Genomic DNA, 16095 nt, shown 5'->3' with positions numbered 1-16095 from the left:
TCATCATTTAGGCGAGTCTGGATCTGCTCCTCACGTAACACGCCTCACATTGAATTCACAATCTCTCGTGACCATATATTGAGAATATTTTTCGTATTTGCATTTATTATTTATGGGGAGATGTTCTCAATACAGGGTGGGATGTGGCAGTGAGGTCAGTGTGAGATACGCTACCATTGGGCTTGATTTTCATAACCGTTTTTAAGCAATTCACTGATTTATCAGAAAATCGACCAACCAACCTATTGATTGGAACCGGTGCTGTTTCTCCAATGCCATTTTTTGAGAAAATGGTGTTGTATGTATATTGTTTTCTTGCGAAAAAAAAAAGTCAGAAAAAGCATTTTCTCATACTACGCCTTTCCTGATTTCTAAGTGTAGTCTGAGAAAATGTTTAAAAAAAAGACGTCCAACCAAACCATGAATGTTTTATCAAAAAATAGATTTCAGATGTAGCAGTAATGTGGTGCCATTTTTTTTTTTCAAAAGAACGGCATTGGTTCCAAAATCCTACCAAACAGGAAAGAGAAAAACGTTTTTTGAATTAATGACATGGTGCCGATTTCTCTGCATCGATACCAAACATCAGTACATTACCAAAGTGGGCCAACTGGCCAACTCTCTCTAATCGGGTTAGACTTGATTATCCCCGTTAGTAATTGGTTCCACCCTGTCCCGACCCGACTTGTCCGTTGATAGATACGAATGCCCTATCCGGTTTTGTAAACAGCGGCCAGCTTTCTTTCCTTTTTCCTCCTAAGCTTATCAAGATTGTGATTCAATGCAGCTACACACATGAGAGGAGAAATTTTTGTCGTTGGATTGGAATCCATTAACATAAGTTAACCAACTTAACCCCCATTTGACACCGTGCTAAGATTCCAAAATAATTGTTTTTCCCGTCACGTTTGGTAGCGCGTCCATTATCGTGTGGTCGAAGCTCGAGATTGGTGATATCTGTGGCCTACGGGAATGGCGCCGTAAGCCAAAAATCCGGGTCCAAATGCGACTAGAGGAAGGTAACAACTACGACTCCACGTCATCAATTTTGCTAATTTACGCTATCCGGGTCCTTCGTTTTTAAGTCCTCTCTCTCTCAATCATCAGTCCAGTCAGGTATTCACGACCCATGGTCTGCTGTGTCTTCTCTCAGCCTCTCACGGTCCTCTTCTGTACAAAGTAACTATTGGTACGCTGTTTTCTTTCTTTTTCTTGTTATTTCCTTTCTGAAATTTTCATTGTTCTGTTTTTTTTGGAAGGAAATCGGGTGTAAAACTGTAAATCTAAAGTAACAACTAGAGGACTTAGGATTTCAGTTGAAGAATGTGAATGCTCATGAATTTTTGCGTTATTCGGTTGCGAATTTGACCGATTTGATCAATTGATTTTGGATTTTTGATTATGATTGCTTGTTTGAAATTTGAATTGTCTCATGACGACTTGGCCTGGTTCTGAATTCGTATGCTAGCCCGGGAAAGGAGTTTGGGATGGATTTGGTTTAGCTTCTGATGATTAGGTGTGGAAGAGCTGGGTTCCAGGCTGAAGAATATTCAGCTGGCATTTGTGGAACAGAAAAGATGTCATATATGTCCTATAAGGATAACTTGAATCTGGAATACTGAAATGCTATTAGACACTTTTGAGTTTTGTTACAATCAGAGTTCATGACGGTTTTTGGGCCAACGGAGTCACTGTTTGGTTAGAACCTCAAGTTTAGATGGTTATGAAAGAAAGTTTTTAGAATAATTTGAAAATCGACAACAGCACCGGATATATGGACAGAAGTGTCTGACAGTTAATGGTCATCGGAACAGTATGCGTTTTGGGGATGTAGCTCAATTCAAGTGTTGAAGTAACTTTTGGATGATCAGTTGGTGACGGTTTCTTCCATTTTTACAGGATCCACATTAACATTGAGAATGCATTACTCCCTTCTTCATTAATGCAACAACAAAATGGAAATTACTGAGGAGATCTTAGATGATATGTAAAACAGGTCCTATGTATTTGTTTATGAACATACATAAATGCAAAGCACATAGTTATGCTACTTTTATCCTTTTTGAACTTGATCCCAGGGTTGGTGCATTGGTTTCTTTCTGGATGCATTTGATGCCAACACTAAATATTTTCTTTCAGGTTGATCAACTGTTATTTTAGAGAGTATGGGAGTAAAGACATGGTTGTTTCAGCTTCTACTTCTATCCTTTGTTCTTTTGAGCATTGTGAACAAGGGGAGTGCAGGGATCACTAGTACTTTTATTCGTTCTGAATGGCCATCTACTGACATTCCTCTTGACAATGAAGTATTTGTAGTTCCAAAGGGTTATAACACACCACAGCAGGTAAACCACAATATTTCTTATGTGTATTGAGTGTTTATAATGACCAGTTATGTGTAAACCAATATGTAAATTCTGTTAGTAATTTATTTGTATGTATTCATGCATGCAAACTAAAATACTAAAGATAGTTTTCTGCATTTACATCCTTCTCCATGCTTTTCAATGAAGGTGCTTTATTTATATTTAGGAAAAGCAATCTTACATGGTAGGGTCCTTTTATTTTCCTTGAAGTTTGCGGGTTTTTTCATTAAACTTGTTCTGATGGTAAAGTTTTTGCTTATCTGCCACTTGGTAACTGTTGCTAAACCCTGTTCAGTACTGGAAGAAAATTTTCCATTATTAACACCTTGCACTGAAAAGTAGATTTTTGGCATGTTTTCATATTATTCAAAAGAGACAAAGAGCAGCTTCTGATTCTTTAGGAAATTGTAATTATTCATGATACATATCATCAATATTCCATTGATATTCAACGTGCTTTTTGATACTAGATGCAAGCATGACTACTTAATGTCTAAAAAAAGATATCTGATTCTTGATTTCCTTCAAATGCGATTTTCTGGTGTAGGTGCATATTACTCAAGGCGACTATGATGGAAAGGGTGTAATTATCTCGTGGGTAACAACTGATGAACCAGGCCCTAGTAAAGTTCAATATGGCACATCAGAGAAGCAATACAGTTATAGTGCTGAGGGAATAATTACAAACTATACGTTTTACAACTATAAATCTGGCTACATTCATCACTGCCTTGTAGATGGCCTTGAGGTAACATTATTATGTAAAGACCTATGTACAGACATACACATTATCATTTAGGCCATCTGCAGATAAAATTGCTGAGTGATTTTTCTATATATCGAGATTTATATCTAATGATACATTATGCATCTAAACTGGAGTGTTTAGTGGTGAGAAAAAGAAAATACTTACCCACGCAAGGAGTTCTATCGGAAAATTGGTTGTTGAATTCCATGAAAACTTTCTTTTTCTGAATAGAATGTGAAGTTCGTGTAGAAAACAAATTAACATAATTGTACTTGCAAACCCTCAATTTTGGATGCTGAGGCTTCTAGCAGAAAATATCAATCATGGGATGGTATTTCTTGCCAAGGCTACAAACCATCTTTCACAACAATATTTGGGACTCAAGAAATGAATGATAAGCCAGAGAGGTAAATCAATATTTCTTTCTTAATAAAATTTTTCTTTTTTATTTTTACCAAAAAAGCAGGGAGGCTAAACTTGGTATTATATTTATTTCTCTACCAAATTAGTATCCTACCAATTTTTAGGCTTTTGAGCCTCTTATGCATTTGTTTTCTAGTTTCATGTATGTAACTTGATGTAATATTCCTGGTATAATTATCTCATGAATAATTTAGATGTGATGTAAATATATAGATTATCAGAAAATGACACCAAATTGCTTTCTTGTTTCATAGTATGACACGAAGTACTATTACAAGATTGGAGTGGGTGATTCTTCTCGAGAGTTCTGGTTTCAAACACCTCCAAAAATTGATCCAGATGCCCACTATACCTTTGGAATTATAGGTAAGTTGTATATTCTTTCCTACTGGGTTGTTGAGAAAACATTTTGAGACTGCACCTGCCTAAGTAATTGAAACATAAAGCAAGGGAAATGCTGTTAGCATTATTTGTCTCATTTCTCATTGGGTTTATTACATTTCAGGCGATTTGGGCCAAACATATAATTCTCTTTCCACTCTTGAGCATTACATGCAGAGTGGAGGTCAGACTGTCTTATTTGTTGGAGATCTCTCCTATGCTGACAGATATGAATACAATGATGTTGGAATTCGATGGGATTCATGGGGCCGTTTTGTGGAGCGAAGTGCTGCATATCAGCCATGGATTTGGACAGTTGGGAATCATGAAATTGAGTATATGCCTAAAATGGTAAAGTTTATCTTGTGCCACCTTGAATTATTGCATGAATTTTGGTATCTTGTTTTTCAATTTGGTCATTCAAGTCTCCAACCTGTTTTCGTTGTTTCTTATATCTTCTAAGGAAAAATGTAGCAGTTGTCTCAAAGGACCTCTACTCTTCTGTTTTCTACCTTCAAGTCAGACCTCTACTCTTGCTGAATTTATCCATTTGTATGCTAAATGCGAAGTTGAGTTATTTGACTCTAAATATTGCTAGGTTATCATTAATCATGCAGGTAGTCAGGGTCATATGGCTGTTTCATTTAGGAATCTAAATGTTTGAGTTAAAATAAATTTGCAATATATTGAAACATTGAAGTGCATTTTCGACTGAGTGACTGGAAATGACATGTTACCACCAGAATTACACAGTACATCACGAACAAGCCTAAAAAATTACACGATTCCAGGCTAGCAAGGCCTTCCATGAAAGTTCTTCTTTTGAAGAATCTGGAAATTATTGTGGAAGGAACCTAGTAAGGGGGTTTTTAGTCATACTTTAGTAATTTTGTAATTTTACTCTAGGGTTCTAGTATTTGAATTCAAAATGATTAATGTGTAGTAAAGCTAATTTGTCATTCTGCAATGAATTCTACCTGGCTGAGATTTGGTAGGATATTTTTGGATTTGGGGGCAATGGAATTTGAGGTGGATAGATCAATGAAGGGCATGATCAAGATTCTTAAGACTGATAGTATAGTGCAAGTTGGACTTGAGTCACACAAATCATCAAAAAGTCTATGCAAAGTCTTTTAGAACTTTGATTTTTCCTTTCTTAGGGGAACAGCATGACATGCTCTAATCTGCTTTATAGACTTGTGTGCAATATCATCAAGAGTGATTCTCATGCTCCAACAACTTGAGGAAACATTTGCAATGATAAATTGTTATATTATTTCCTTTGGTCTTAATTATGTTTCTTGTGACTTTTACTTCTAGAAAGTATCCATTACTAAGATATGTCATACTAAGATATCTTTTTCACATTATAACTTATAAGTGCACAAAGGAAATCAAATATCTAATGTACCAAAAAGCGAAACACACGGATATTGTCCCAACAGCATACTTGTATGATTGGTGCATAGGCAAAAAATGGAATTCCACCGCTCTAACCATTTGGTTATTGCATGCTCTTTCTTTAGATAGTCATGAGAGACAAAAAGTGATTTTGTATAATTCTATGTTCAGAAACATCAAAATTCAACATTTCTCTCAGCTTGTTACATCTTTATCATCTCTACCTATATGTGGTTGGTAGGCCCTTCTTACTTTCTACTTGATAAGCACCCTCTTCCACTTAATAATAATGTTTTACTGGTATTATGTTCATTTTTATTGCATTTCTTACACATGCTATTGTAGCACCTTCCGTGTTAAGAATCCTGTAGTATGGAAAACTATGACATTCTACAAGTAAAATTATTTCTGCTGTTAATTTTATTCAATAAATGCTACTATATATTTCTCCATGGTATGGGTTTCATTTTTCTCGAACTTTTCTGACACCATATAATTAATCACAGTTTTTCCAGAAGTACTAATTTCTTTTAAATTTGTGATAATTCCTCTTTATTATAACAAATTTTATTTTTGATAAGTAATTTTATTATAATAAAATTTCCCACCTCCACCCCCATGATCTTGTTGACTTATATATTCTATATTTATTTAGGGGGAAGTTGTTCCTTTCAAATCATATCTCAATAGATATGCAACACCTTATATGGCCTCCAAAAGCACTGATCCTCTTTGGTATGCAATTCGACGTGCATCTGCTCATATCATTGTTCTGTCCAGTTATTCTCCTTTCGGTAATTTCTGAGTCACTTCTCTGTGTAAACTCAGTGCAATTGCATTAATACTGCATAATGAATTATTATTATTATTATTATATGCTTATTAAGGTGCTAGTTATTTTGCAGCTTTTAGACCCCCTAAGGTTGTAGTGATTTTAGAAGTTCCCTTGTCACATATATCATATTTATATGGTTAACATGGTGTTAGTGATTTCACAGTTTTTAGACTCCTAAGGCTGTAGTGATTTTAGAAGGAACTTCTTTTATATACAAATAAGATTTACAGTTCAAAAAAAAGTTTAATGATTTTTGGTTTCATTGATGTGGATTTGATATAATCATATTAAAAGGATAGCATCTAATCTTCTTCCTAAATTTTAAAATACTAATAGAGATATATGTTACTAGGGGAATAAAGGGGACAAAGTTTACAAGTTGAACCTATGGTTCAAGTTATGAAGCAGTGCCAGAAATATAAATAAAGATGCTGCTACCACTTACTTTGGGATCAGTGAAGATACCACAGCATGCCCAAGATCCAACCACCAAACATCCCTTGGTCAACACTGAACCTCAAAACAACACCTAACAGTCAAAAAACCAACCTAGAAGGTCCAACATATGGACAACTGCATTAGAACCAAGAGGCTTTAAAATAAATAGGATTAAAACAGAATATATGTGATGTAAATTTAGTAATAATAGGAGTGCAAATCAGGGTATACTTAGGATTGGAGACTAAGAGATAACTGATTGTTACCTCTTCCATTACCTAGGTTTAATATTTCATAACAAAGGAGAGATTGAGATGGATGTCACCCATAGAATTAGAGCAGGATGGGCAAAATGTAGAGGTCCATCTGGAGTCTTATGTGATAGGAAAATACCACGTTGGCTAAAAGGAAAATTCTATAGAACTTTTGTAAGGTCAGCTATGTTCTATGGAGTAGAGTGTTGGACAGTCAAAAAACATGTCCAGAAAATGAATGACAAAAATGCCAATGCTTAGATGGATGAATTATAGAACTAGAAAGGACAGGGTTAGAAACAAAGAAACGTAGGAGTAGCTCCAATAGGAGATAAATGAGAGAAAGTAGATGAGATGGTTTGCTCACATGCATGGATGATCATCTACAGCACCTGTTAGGACAAGTGATCTGTTACAAGTTGAAGGGGCTAGAAGAGCTGGGGGAAGACTGAAAAGGACTTGGGTGGAAGTAATAAGAAATTATTTAAGCATCCATAATTTAACCTTGATGATGATGTGATGATTCAGAACAGAATGGCGAAACATGATTCATATAGCTAATCTTATATAGGGACAAGGCTTAGATGATGATTCAGCACACTACCACAATTGTTGGTTGGTCCACCTAGATGACAATAGGTGTGCCACAATGGCCTTCTTCCTCTACTTCTTAAAGAAGTACTTTGGCATCCCATTCTTGGAGAGATAAAGGGAAGCATTTTCACCACCTCAAACATGTCATTCTCACTTGAGAAAATTGGACTTCCATTGTAATGCCATCTCCCTCCAATATTGCCACAAAATATGCAATTAGCGTTGCTCTCCTCATTGATAAAATATATCTGGTGCACCGTGCATGTTTCAGTATCAAAGTCAATGTCATTTAACTTAGTTGGAAAGTCATAAATGGAAAACTCACCTCTGAAGCCTTAAACAGTGTATCTAACGTTTGAAGATTCATTTTGCTATCTATCGCAACCTCCCGGGTAAGTGCCTATCTGTTAACAAGGGTAACTCCTCAAAACCCAAGAGCAAGTCATCCAAGTTCAAATAAAAAATATCCTTCTAAAATCCTAAAAGTGATACAATAATCTTGTTTTGTTAACCACAAAAATGAAACCCTGGATGTTTTTGAACTTTTTGTCATGGTTTCAGATGAAACTATAAAAGCCATTACCCTATGTTGGTCCAGATTTCTGGGGTCTTAGGAGGATACAGACCTAACCTTTGGCACACAAAGCGGCTGCTCTCAGACTTGAACAGGTGTGCAGCTTATATAATAAGAAAGAAAATACATTTAGATCAGAACATGTAGAAACAATAGAAAATTCAAATAAAATGCAATCATTGTGTATTACCGAATGAACTATGGTTTTGGTAAAAAAAGCAATATGGAATGAAACTTACATCAAAAGTCAAAATAATTCTCAGATAAAGCAAATAATGCAGTTTATAACTGATTTGGATTTAACATCTACATAAAATTACCAAGATCAATGAACTTTAAGATATGCATAATATCCTGTTCTTAAGTGGGTCACACACAGGGTAAAGAAGGCCTGACCAGGTATTGCTGCTGCGGGGCTTTACTGGTAATTTTAACTACACCATGAAACAAAAGATCTGGACACTAGAAAGTTTCATTTTCTGTCTGCACCAGTCAATTGTAGTTGAAAATAGGAGATGAACCAAAGTACTAGTGTTTTCAAGTGGAGGTATCCAACACTATTGATTGGCATATTCAAATATTCTAATTGGGTTTTATATTTAAATACCTTGTGTGTGCTGATCCTTCACATTGGATCATCCGGACAGATGATAAGCCATCTATCCTAGCTAAAATATTTATTATCAAGTTACACTAAAAATATTTTTTGTTTCCCATCCTTATGATTTCTGGAAATTTTATACTCTCTTTGGACTATTGAGGTTTGGTCATTTCTGCAGATATATTGATTGTTTTGCTCCTGACTGGCCTGTTAAGTTCACAGGAGAACTTCAAATTTCTGTACTAGAAAGGAGATAAAAGGCTGACCCTTGTTGACTTTGTTTCTGTTTATGTATTTTTTAATTTGTTGTTCTATAGACTGGCACAGTTGATTTCTTTAGTGTCTATGTTTCTTACAATATTTTCTAAACCATTTTAACCAGTGAAATACACACCTCAATGGCACTGGCTGAGAGAAGAACTAAAAAGAGTGGACAGAGAGAAGACACCTTGGCTTATTGTTGTTATGCATGTTCCCATATACAACAGTAATGAAGCCCACTTCATGGAAGGTGAAAGTATGCGACCAGTATTTGAGAAGTGGTTTATCCATTACAAAGTTGATCTCATCTTTGCAGGCCATGTTCATGCTTATGAAAGATCAGTATGGCTCTTCACTTGCACTTTCTTTTTGATTGGTCAAGGTCTCAGGATAAAATTATATTGCATAAAAAATAATAGTAGCTAAGAACTTCCTATATTCATGGTTACTACCCTTCACAGAAGGGATTGTGGTTTGTTTAGACAAGATTCTTCTTTGTCTGCCAAATGAAGGACTAATTTGATCAGTCCAGATCATTTATCTAATGAACTATTCTCTATTTGGCTGCTTGAATGGCAACATTTCAAGCTCTTGCCTTGCCATCTCATGAATGATACTTTAGTCAATTGTAAGGTTGTGATTTTCAAATTTTTAAAATAATAAGGGTAAATTTGTTTAATGTAAGGTAGATGGAAAAAGGAATAAGCTCAGCATGGTAAAGGGACGGGTATAGTAGACCAACATGTGCAAAATCTATGCATCTATGAACTTAGCAATGTATAAGAAAAAAAATCATATGTTCAACCATTAGGTCCAGAAATCCAGAAAGAATTATCTATTTTCTGTTTATGACTGGAGATCGATTTTATCTGCAAAGATCAAGGTGTTACATTCATACATGTCAAGGATTTAGGACCCACTATTTGTTGATTCTAAGTTCCAACAAGTTAGGGGCCATTACTTGGTATAATGGTAAAATCTCAGGCTGGCAAGCACAAGAACTCTGATTTGAGTCTGAAAGTGGTCACTTTGTGTAAAAAAAATACTAAAGCCTAAAGGTTAGGACTGTATCCAGTCTACCCCTCCCAAGTGACCACTGGTTCCATTCAATGGACTTTACTAGCTCTCTTGAATAGTTCTCACTATCAACAGAAAAAAAAAAAAAAGAAAGAAAGAAATTGACAGGTGAAATAGTTATGACCATTCTTTTAATAAGGTTACAGTTATCTATCAAAAAAAAAAAAAGTTATAACCATTTAATTTGGTTCGTTTTGGAAAAGAGATATCATAGATGAGATGCTTCCCAACTCAAACCTTGTATTTGGACATCCGTAGTTGCGATGTTTGTATTGTGAATTAATGGTCTATGATGTTCTAGGCTTTAGGTTTCTCTCAATACGCAAATTGGCTACAAAACTCATCAGATTCTGACTGGATCAGATGGTCCCATCTATCCCGGCAGAATAGATTCCACCTAGATGCAAGTTGGATTCAATGTTTAAACAGCAATTTCTTGGAATGAGTATGGTTACTAGTCTTTGAAGTCACCTTGAATTTTTCCCTTACTGAGATGATTCTCCAGAACTTAGGCTTGAAATAATCTTGTGGCGTTCATAAAAGGTGTAGTTTCCTTCATTTTCACTTGAATTGAAAAGGGAATCATGAGGATGGATTGGCTCTATAAATACCACAGTAATCACAGAGATTACTGTGCAAGAAAAACTCGAGGGTCTCTCTTAAACTATCCCAAATTGTTTTCCTTATCGTTGAATTGTGATCACAGAGATTACCTCTATACCCTCTTCAATTACAAAGACACAAATCTGCTCACTGTTTTTCAGTTACATGATTCTCCTCATTAATTGTTTTGGACTCTCATAAAGGGAAATGTTGTTAATTTTCAGTATCGTATCTCCAATATACACTACAATGTATCAAGTGGTGATCGTTACCCTATACCTGACAAATCAGCTCCTGTATACATCACTGTTGGAGATGGAGGAAATCAGGAAGGTCTTGCTGGAAGGTAAAGTTCAATTGCCTGATTAAATGATTCTAACCAATAAAGTGGTTTAATCCATTCTATTGTATGCCTTTTTAACAGGACACATAATCTTTCTTGTGTAACACATTAACTGTCATGTTTCATGTGGGTTTCCTCTGATTTTATAGGTTTAGGGACCCACAACCAGATTATTCTGCATTTAGGGAAGCCAGTTATGGACATTCTACCTTGGAGATAATGAATAGAACACATGCATTCTACCATTGGAACCGCAATGATGATGGGAAAAAGGTGGCAACTGATTCTGTCATATTCAACAATCAGTACTGGTGAGTAAAATATGTAATCTTCCATTCTTGTGCACACAGGCAAAAATGCACATCTTGGGGTTTATGCTGCATTGAATGTGTTGCTCAATAAGATTTGGTGTGAACAATGATCCTATTTTATTTACTGGTCTTTGTTAAGATAGAAGGGTTAAAACATAAAAATATCTAAGAAACATGATAAAGTATACTGCTAATTAGTTCCAATTCAAATAGAAAAACATTCTATTTTATTTAATGTTATGCATATTATAATTATCAAATAATTAAAATAATGTATAATATTTCATGAAAATAGAAAAATGTACAAGGATCAAAATATTGATACAGACTGATACTCAAAATTGGGTATTGGTGTATTGATACTGATTGATACCTAGCCCTTTCTTGGTTTTTTGTTTTTTATTTTTTTTTTAATTTTAACAGACTGGGAGGGATCAGGGCAGCCTTTCCAAACTTGAAAACCCCCATACCTCTCTTGATTCGGTGTATCCATGTGTCTCCATGGTCACTGATACAGATAAGGGGTGTATCGGTATCAATACTTTAATCCTTAGAATGGGCATTTTGTAATAATATTTCCAAGTTCAATTAGAACCAGGATGTCCTTGGTAATGAATCAAACTTATCCCCGGGTTTCCTCACAATATGATTGATTTTTTACCACATTCCTGCAGTGATTTAAAAGGCACTCCTAGGTGCACAGGCGAGGCACATTTTAGGGTATGTGCCTCGCCTAGGTCCCAGGTGCAGCGCTTTCAAAAGGCACGTACCTGGTGTGCCTGGTGCGCCTTGCGCTTCAGACCAGGTGCATGCCTTTTGAAAATCTGTGCATTTTTTCTGTTTTTTTTTCTATGCTTAGCAGCTGGGCCGGGGGTTTTGCCCCCAGACCCCCAACCAAGCCTCTCGAGGCAAGCTCAAACAAGTCCATATCAGGTTCTTAAATCCTTAATCCCTATAAAAAAGGTTTTATAACTCTAAGTGTGTTAAAGTTAATATGGGTTTTTGGAGCCCAAACAAGTCCATACAAGTCACATTTGTAAAGTCAAATATCTTATCATCAGAGTAACCTGCCTGATATTTTATTTGTTTTACTAGAAAAATCCTGGGACACCTAAAAATTTAAAATAGGAGAATTTATGTGATAGGATCTAGAAAATCTAAACATTTTAACTTATTGAAGTATCGAAGTTTCTTTATAATTGGGGATATATAATTTTTTTTTTCTTTTTGAGCAAAAATCTATCTATTTCTTGAAATGTATGGTTATTATCTGAAACTTCACTTTAGTTTTTCTAACATTGTCTTAAACTACCCTAATAACTAATTTTGTATGACAAAAATACCCTTGTTTTATTTCTCTTATTTCATGTTCACTCATCTCACACCCACAAAAAGTTTGGTTCAAAGGATAAATTTTGAGAGGGGTATCATTGTGATCTTGAAAACACTGTTCATTTTCTAATAGAAAATGTCTAGCATGGGGGTTTCTAGAGGTATCAAAAAGTCAAGTTTAAGAGAGTAAGAAAAATGAAGAGGAGTTTCAAATAACTACCCTAAAATGTTTTAGTTTCCTACAGCCAACTATACCCCTGTTGAATAACTACCCTGGTTGGTTGTAGTGGACATTTGGGATTTTTTTTTTTTTTTTTCTTTTGGGGGGGAGGGGGGTATGGGGTACAGGAGACCCCTGTTGTGTAACCCCATGAAAAAAAAAAGTCCAATAGGTAGGGGGCATTCTGGATCAGCTACATGTTCACTCTCGTTGTCCACATTAGCCCTATACCCCACCTTGTATTGAAGTTTTACTTGAGTTAAATTTCCAATCCTGAAAAGAAGGTTTACTTGGGAAACACAGCAAGGTTTCTGGGTTGAAAGTGATGCCATGAGTAAAGGGTGGAGAGAGTCCAATGGCCCTTTTTTTCCAACTAGCCTATCTTATTTCCCAATGGAGGTTCGTTGAGTTCTGGGCCTTGATTCCTAAATCTCCTGGCATGCTCTCAGACCACATGCATTGCAAAGAGGACCTGGTGCTTCCATCTTCCATCTAGATGCAAATGGTATCTTTTGTCTTACTCAAGAGTGTCATATAGGTTAAGATTGCACATATATGAACTATTTATCTTAAGATAATATATTACCTGCCTAACATGCATGCAAATAGCTCATAGTCATGTACCTTGGGCTTTTCCTCCTGGGACTGTTCATGCTCACAACATTAGAAGCCGGTTTGGGAGGGCTGAGCTAAAGATGCAGCTAAGCTGGTTCAGTTGCTTTGAAGTGCTTCAGATAAGCCACTCAAAGAGGCTGAAGCAGACAACCCTTTGAAATGACTGATGGCTAATTTGGACTCTCCAGATTTTTCACCAAATATAGCTTATATGATGCCTGTGAGGGGCTCACCTTGGAGAGCCAGAAGCCGCTGCACTTCATCCCTTCCAAAAAGGCACTTAATATTTCAACCTCTGTTTGCAGTAAGCATAACTTTGATATGATCCGAGTGAGAAAAACGGCCATTACGTCTAGTTAATATGGACTAAACGGCAAGAAAGCATGGCATGAAACATTGAATCATGCATAGTTCAGCATTGTGGATATCCTTAGTTTTCTGTTATATTGGAATATGACTAGCATAATGAGGTCTGATCATGCAGGGCAAGCAATCTGCAGCGGAGGAAACTGAAGAAGCATCAATTCATGAATGTTGTTAGCCATGCAACTTACTAATGGGATTTTTCAGGTTGTTTCTTATTCGTCATATGTTAAAAAGAGGGAAATAGCTGTTGGAATTGAAAACGTTCCTAAGTTCGCAGAAATAAATGTTTAAGTGCTGTTCAGTTTGTAGTTTATTTCAACCAGAGAGCTTGACATGCATAGAGAGTGGGCTTCTATTTAATGATCAATCGACTAAAATCCTTGCCATAATACGCTTGCCTTCAGGCAGTTGGGACTTGGGACCCTGGTAATTTGCTATAGTTTACATGTTTGAAGGATCAAAACTATCAAATATCAATACACCACTCCTATCAAATAGGTTACCCATGTCAAAATCAACTTGAGCAAATCAGTACTTCACTTGACCTACGCTTTTTCTTTGGAAAATATCAGTCCCCTGAGTGTGGGAATGAAACAATGTTTTTGTCATGAAAAGGCAGAAAAATAGTTGAAAATTTTCATCTTGATATTCTTTCTGTCCATTCTTAAATTGAAAGAAGTTTGGAGCTTCTAGGCCAATTTTCATCCTACCCATAATTCCCATCAAGGCGTAATTCTAGCCAGACCCCATGGCTTAGTATTTTTTGTCACTTTATGATGATTCTAATTTCTAACTTTTAGAAGGGGGAATGGTTATTGCTCCTTTTCTTGTTAATCTCTTCAGCACTGTGTATGGGTGGTAAAACAAATTCTTAGGTCATGTTTGGTACTGTCAGTGTTTTTTCAAGAAATGCTTTTGCCTTGAATCATTAAAGTAATATTGGTGTACATGTATATTATTTTATTATTTATTCAAGCCAGTTAGGTGCCCATGGACAAAAAGGTAAAAAACGGTGGTATCATTGCAAGAAACAGTAAAGTGATTTTTCTTACGATGATGCTTTTACATAAACTGCCATATTTTAAGACACTCATACAGTCTACGGGTCCATATAAATGGACCCTTATATGTCAAACCCGTAAAATTATATGAGTCATTAAATTAAACTTGGATCATTTATTACTTTGATTTAACCATTTTTATTATTATTATTACTAATTTATTTTAGTATTTAATTTAATTTTTTTGTTATATAGTAATATTATTAACTAAATTTCTAATTATTTAAATATTTATTTAAAATATTTTTTCCAACCGACTATAATTATTATATAGTAGATTTGTTAATTCATATTTTTCATTTAAGAATAAGCATTAATGATTTGGCTTAACAATTTTAATGACTGTTAATAAATATTGATTCTTATTCAAGGTTTAATTACTATATTCAATAATTATTACAGGGCATGCTTTGAATAAACATTAATGATAATTGATGATTGTTATTTCATTTTTTATTATTTACTAAATTAAGTAATTGGTGATTATTATTATTATTAATTAATTTTATAAATAATTGATTGTTATTATTATTTGCTTAGTTCAGTAATTTTCATTAAGTAATTATTCGATTCAATTTAAATTATTTCATTTTTAATTATTTACAATAGACATTTAGGATAGTCTATTTATTTTATTTAAGAGACTTACCATGTTGTATCTAGGCAATGACTCTATACTAAGTAAGGGGCAACTACAATATCATTTAATATGTACTTTATTATTTAACAATAAAAAATCAATGTCCTGTTGAACAACCCACCCCAAAAAAAGTATCAATAACTTTGAAATCATTAATCTATTTATAAAATAGTAAAATTAGATGAATGTTTACAACAATATCACCAATAATGCTTAATATTTAGGGACATATGAATGGATAAAAAGCATTTAAATGATATCCATTCAAAGAGGCAAAGAATGAAGAAAATAATTCAAAGAACTGCTAAGAAAAACAATCAATGCCAAACAACATTTGTAGATGCGTCCATCAATATATGATTACAATCAAATCATGTATAGCTACAATCAACTGATAATTTAATTAGAACTCCAAAGCCCATCCAATAGAGGAAACATGAAAGAAAGGAGAATAATGGGACCATCCTAAGCATGAAAGTCACCTCCAAGTAAGGTGGCAATGCTTCTTTTGGTTGATCATGGTTACGGATTTTAAGTCTAAGCTTTCCATAGTGCATGTAGACTGGCTAAAATTGATCTTTAGGAAAAAGGTAGAGAAACATGTACATGACATAATGGTATGTTTGAATTATGGATATTGGGAGATAAAAA

At 34.9% G+C, this 16095-nt stretch overlaps 1 protein-coding gene across 2 annotated transcripts; it reads left to right on the top strand.

Annotated features, from left to right (window-relative positions):
- Positions 1-728: 728 nt before the first annotated feature.
- On the top strand, positions 729-14132 carry LOC148869485 (bifunctional purple acid phosphatase 26-like). Of its 2 annotated transcripts, XM_088969112.1 has the most exons (11): positions 729-1019; positions 1108-1189; positions 2140-2345; positions 2914-3114; positions 3792-3903; positions 4043-4269; positions 5975-6113; positions 8998-9218; positions 10781-10902; positions 11049-11210; positions 13862-14132. In XM_088969112.1, exons 3-11 carry the CDS (start codon positions 2166-2168, stop codon positions 13932-13934), a joined length of 1437 nt encoding a protein of 478 aa, XP_088825238.1. In that variant the 5' UTR covers positions 729-1019; positions 1108-1189; positions 2140-2165; the 3' UTR covers positions 13935-14132. The 2 variants fall into 2 exon arrangements, with proteins under 2 accessions (XP_088825238.1, XP_088825239.1); XM_088969113.1 differs by lacking the exons at positions 729-1019; positions 1108-1189 and adding an exon at positions 1197-1996.
- Positions 14133-16095: the final 1963 nt, after the last annotated feature.

Source organism: Nelumbo lutea, chromosome 2 (genome assembly GCF_056320005.1).
Source record: "Nelumbo lutea isolate HS-2025 chromosome 2, American lotus-T2T, whole genome shotgun sequence".
In the NCBI taxonomy this organism is placed as follows: domain Eukaryota; kingdom Viridiplantae; phylum Streptophyta; class Magnoliopsida; order Proteales; family Nelumbonaceae; genus Nelumbo; species Nelumbo lutea.
The sequence above is the reverse complement of the archived record's forward strand: the minus strand, read 5'-3'. Positions and strand labels throughout refer to the sequence as shown.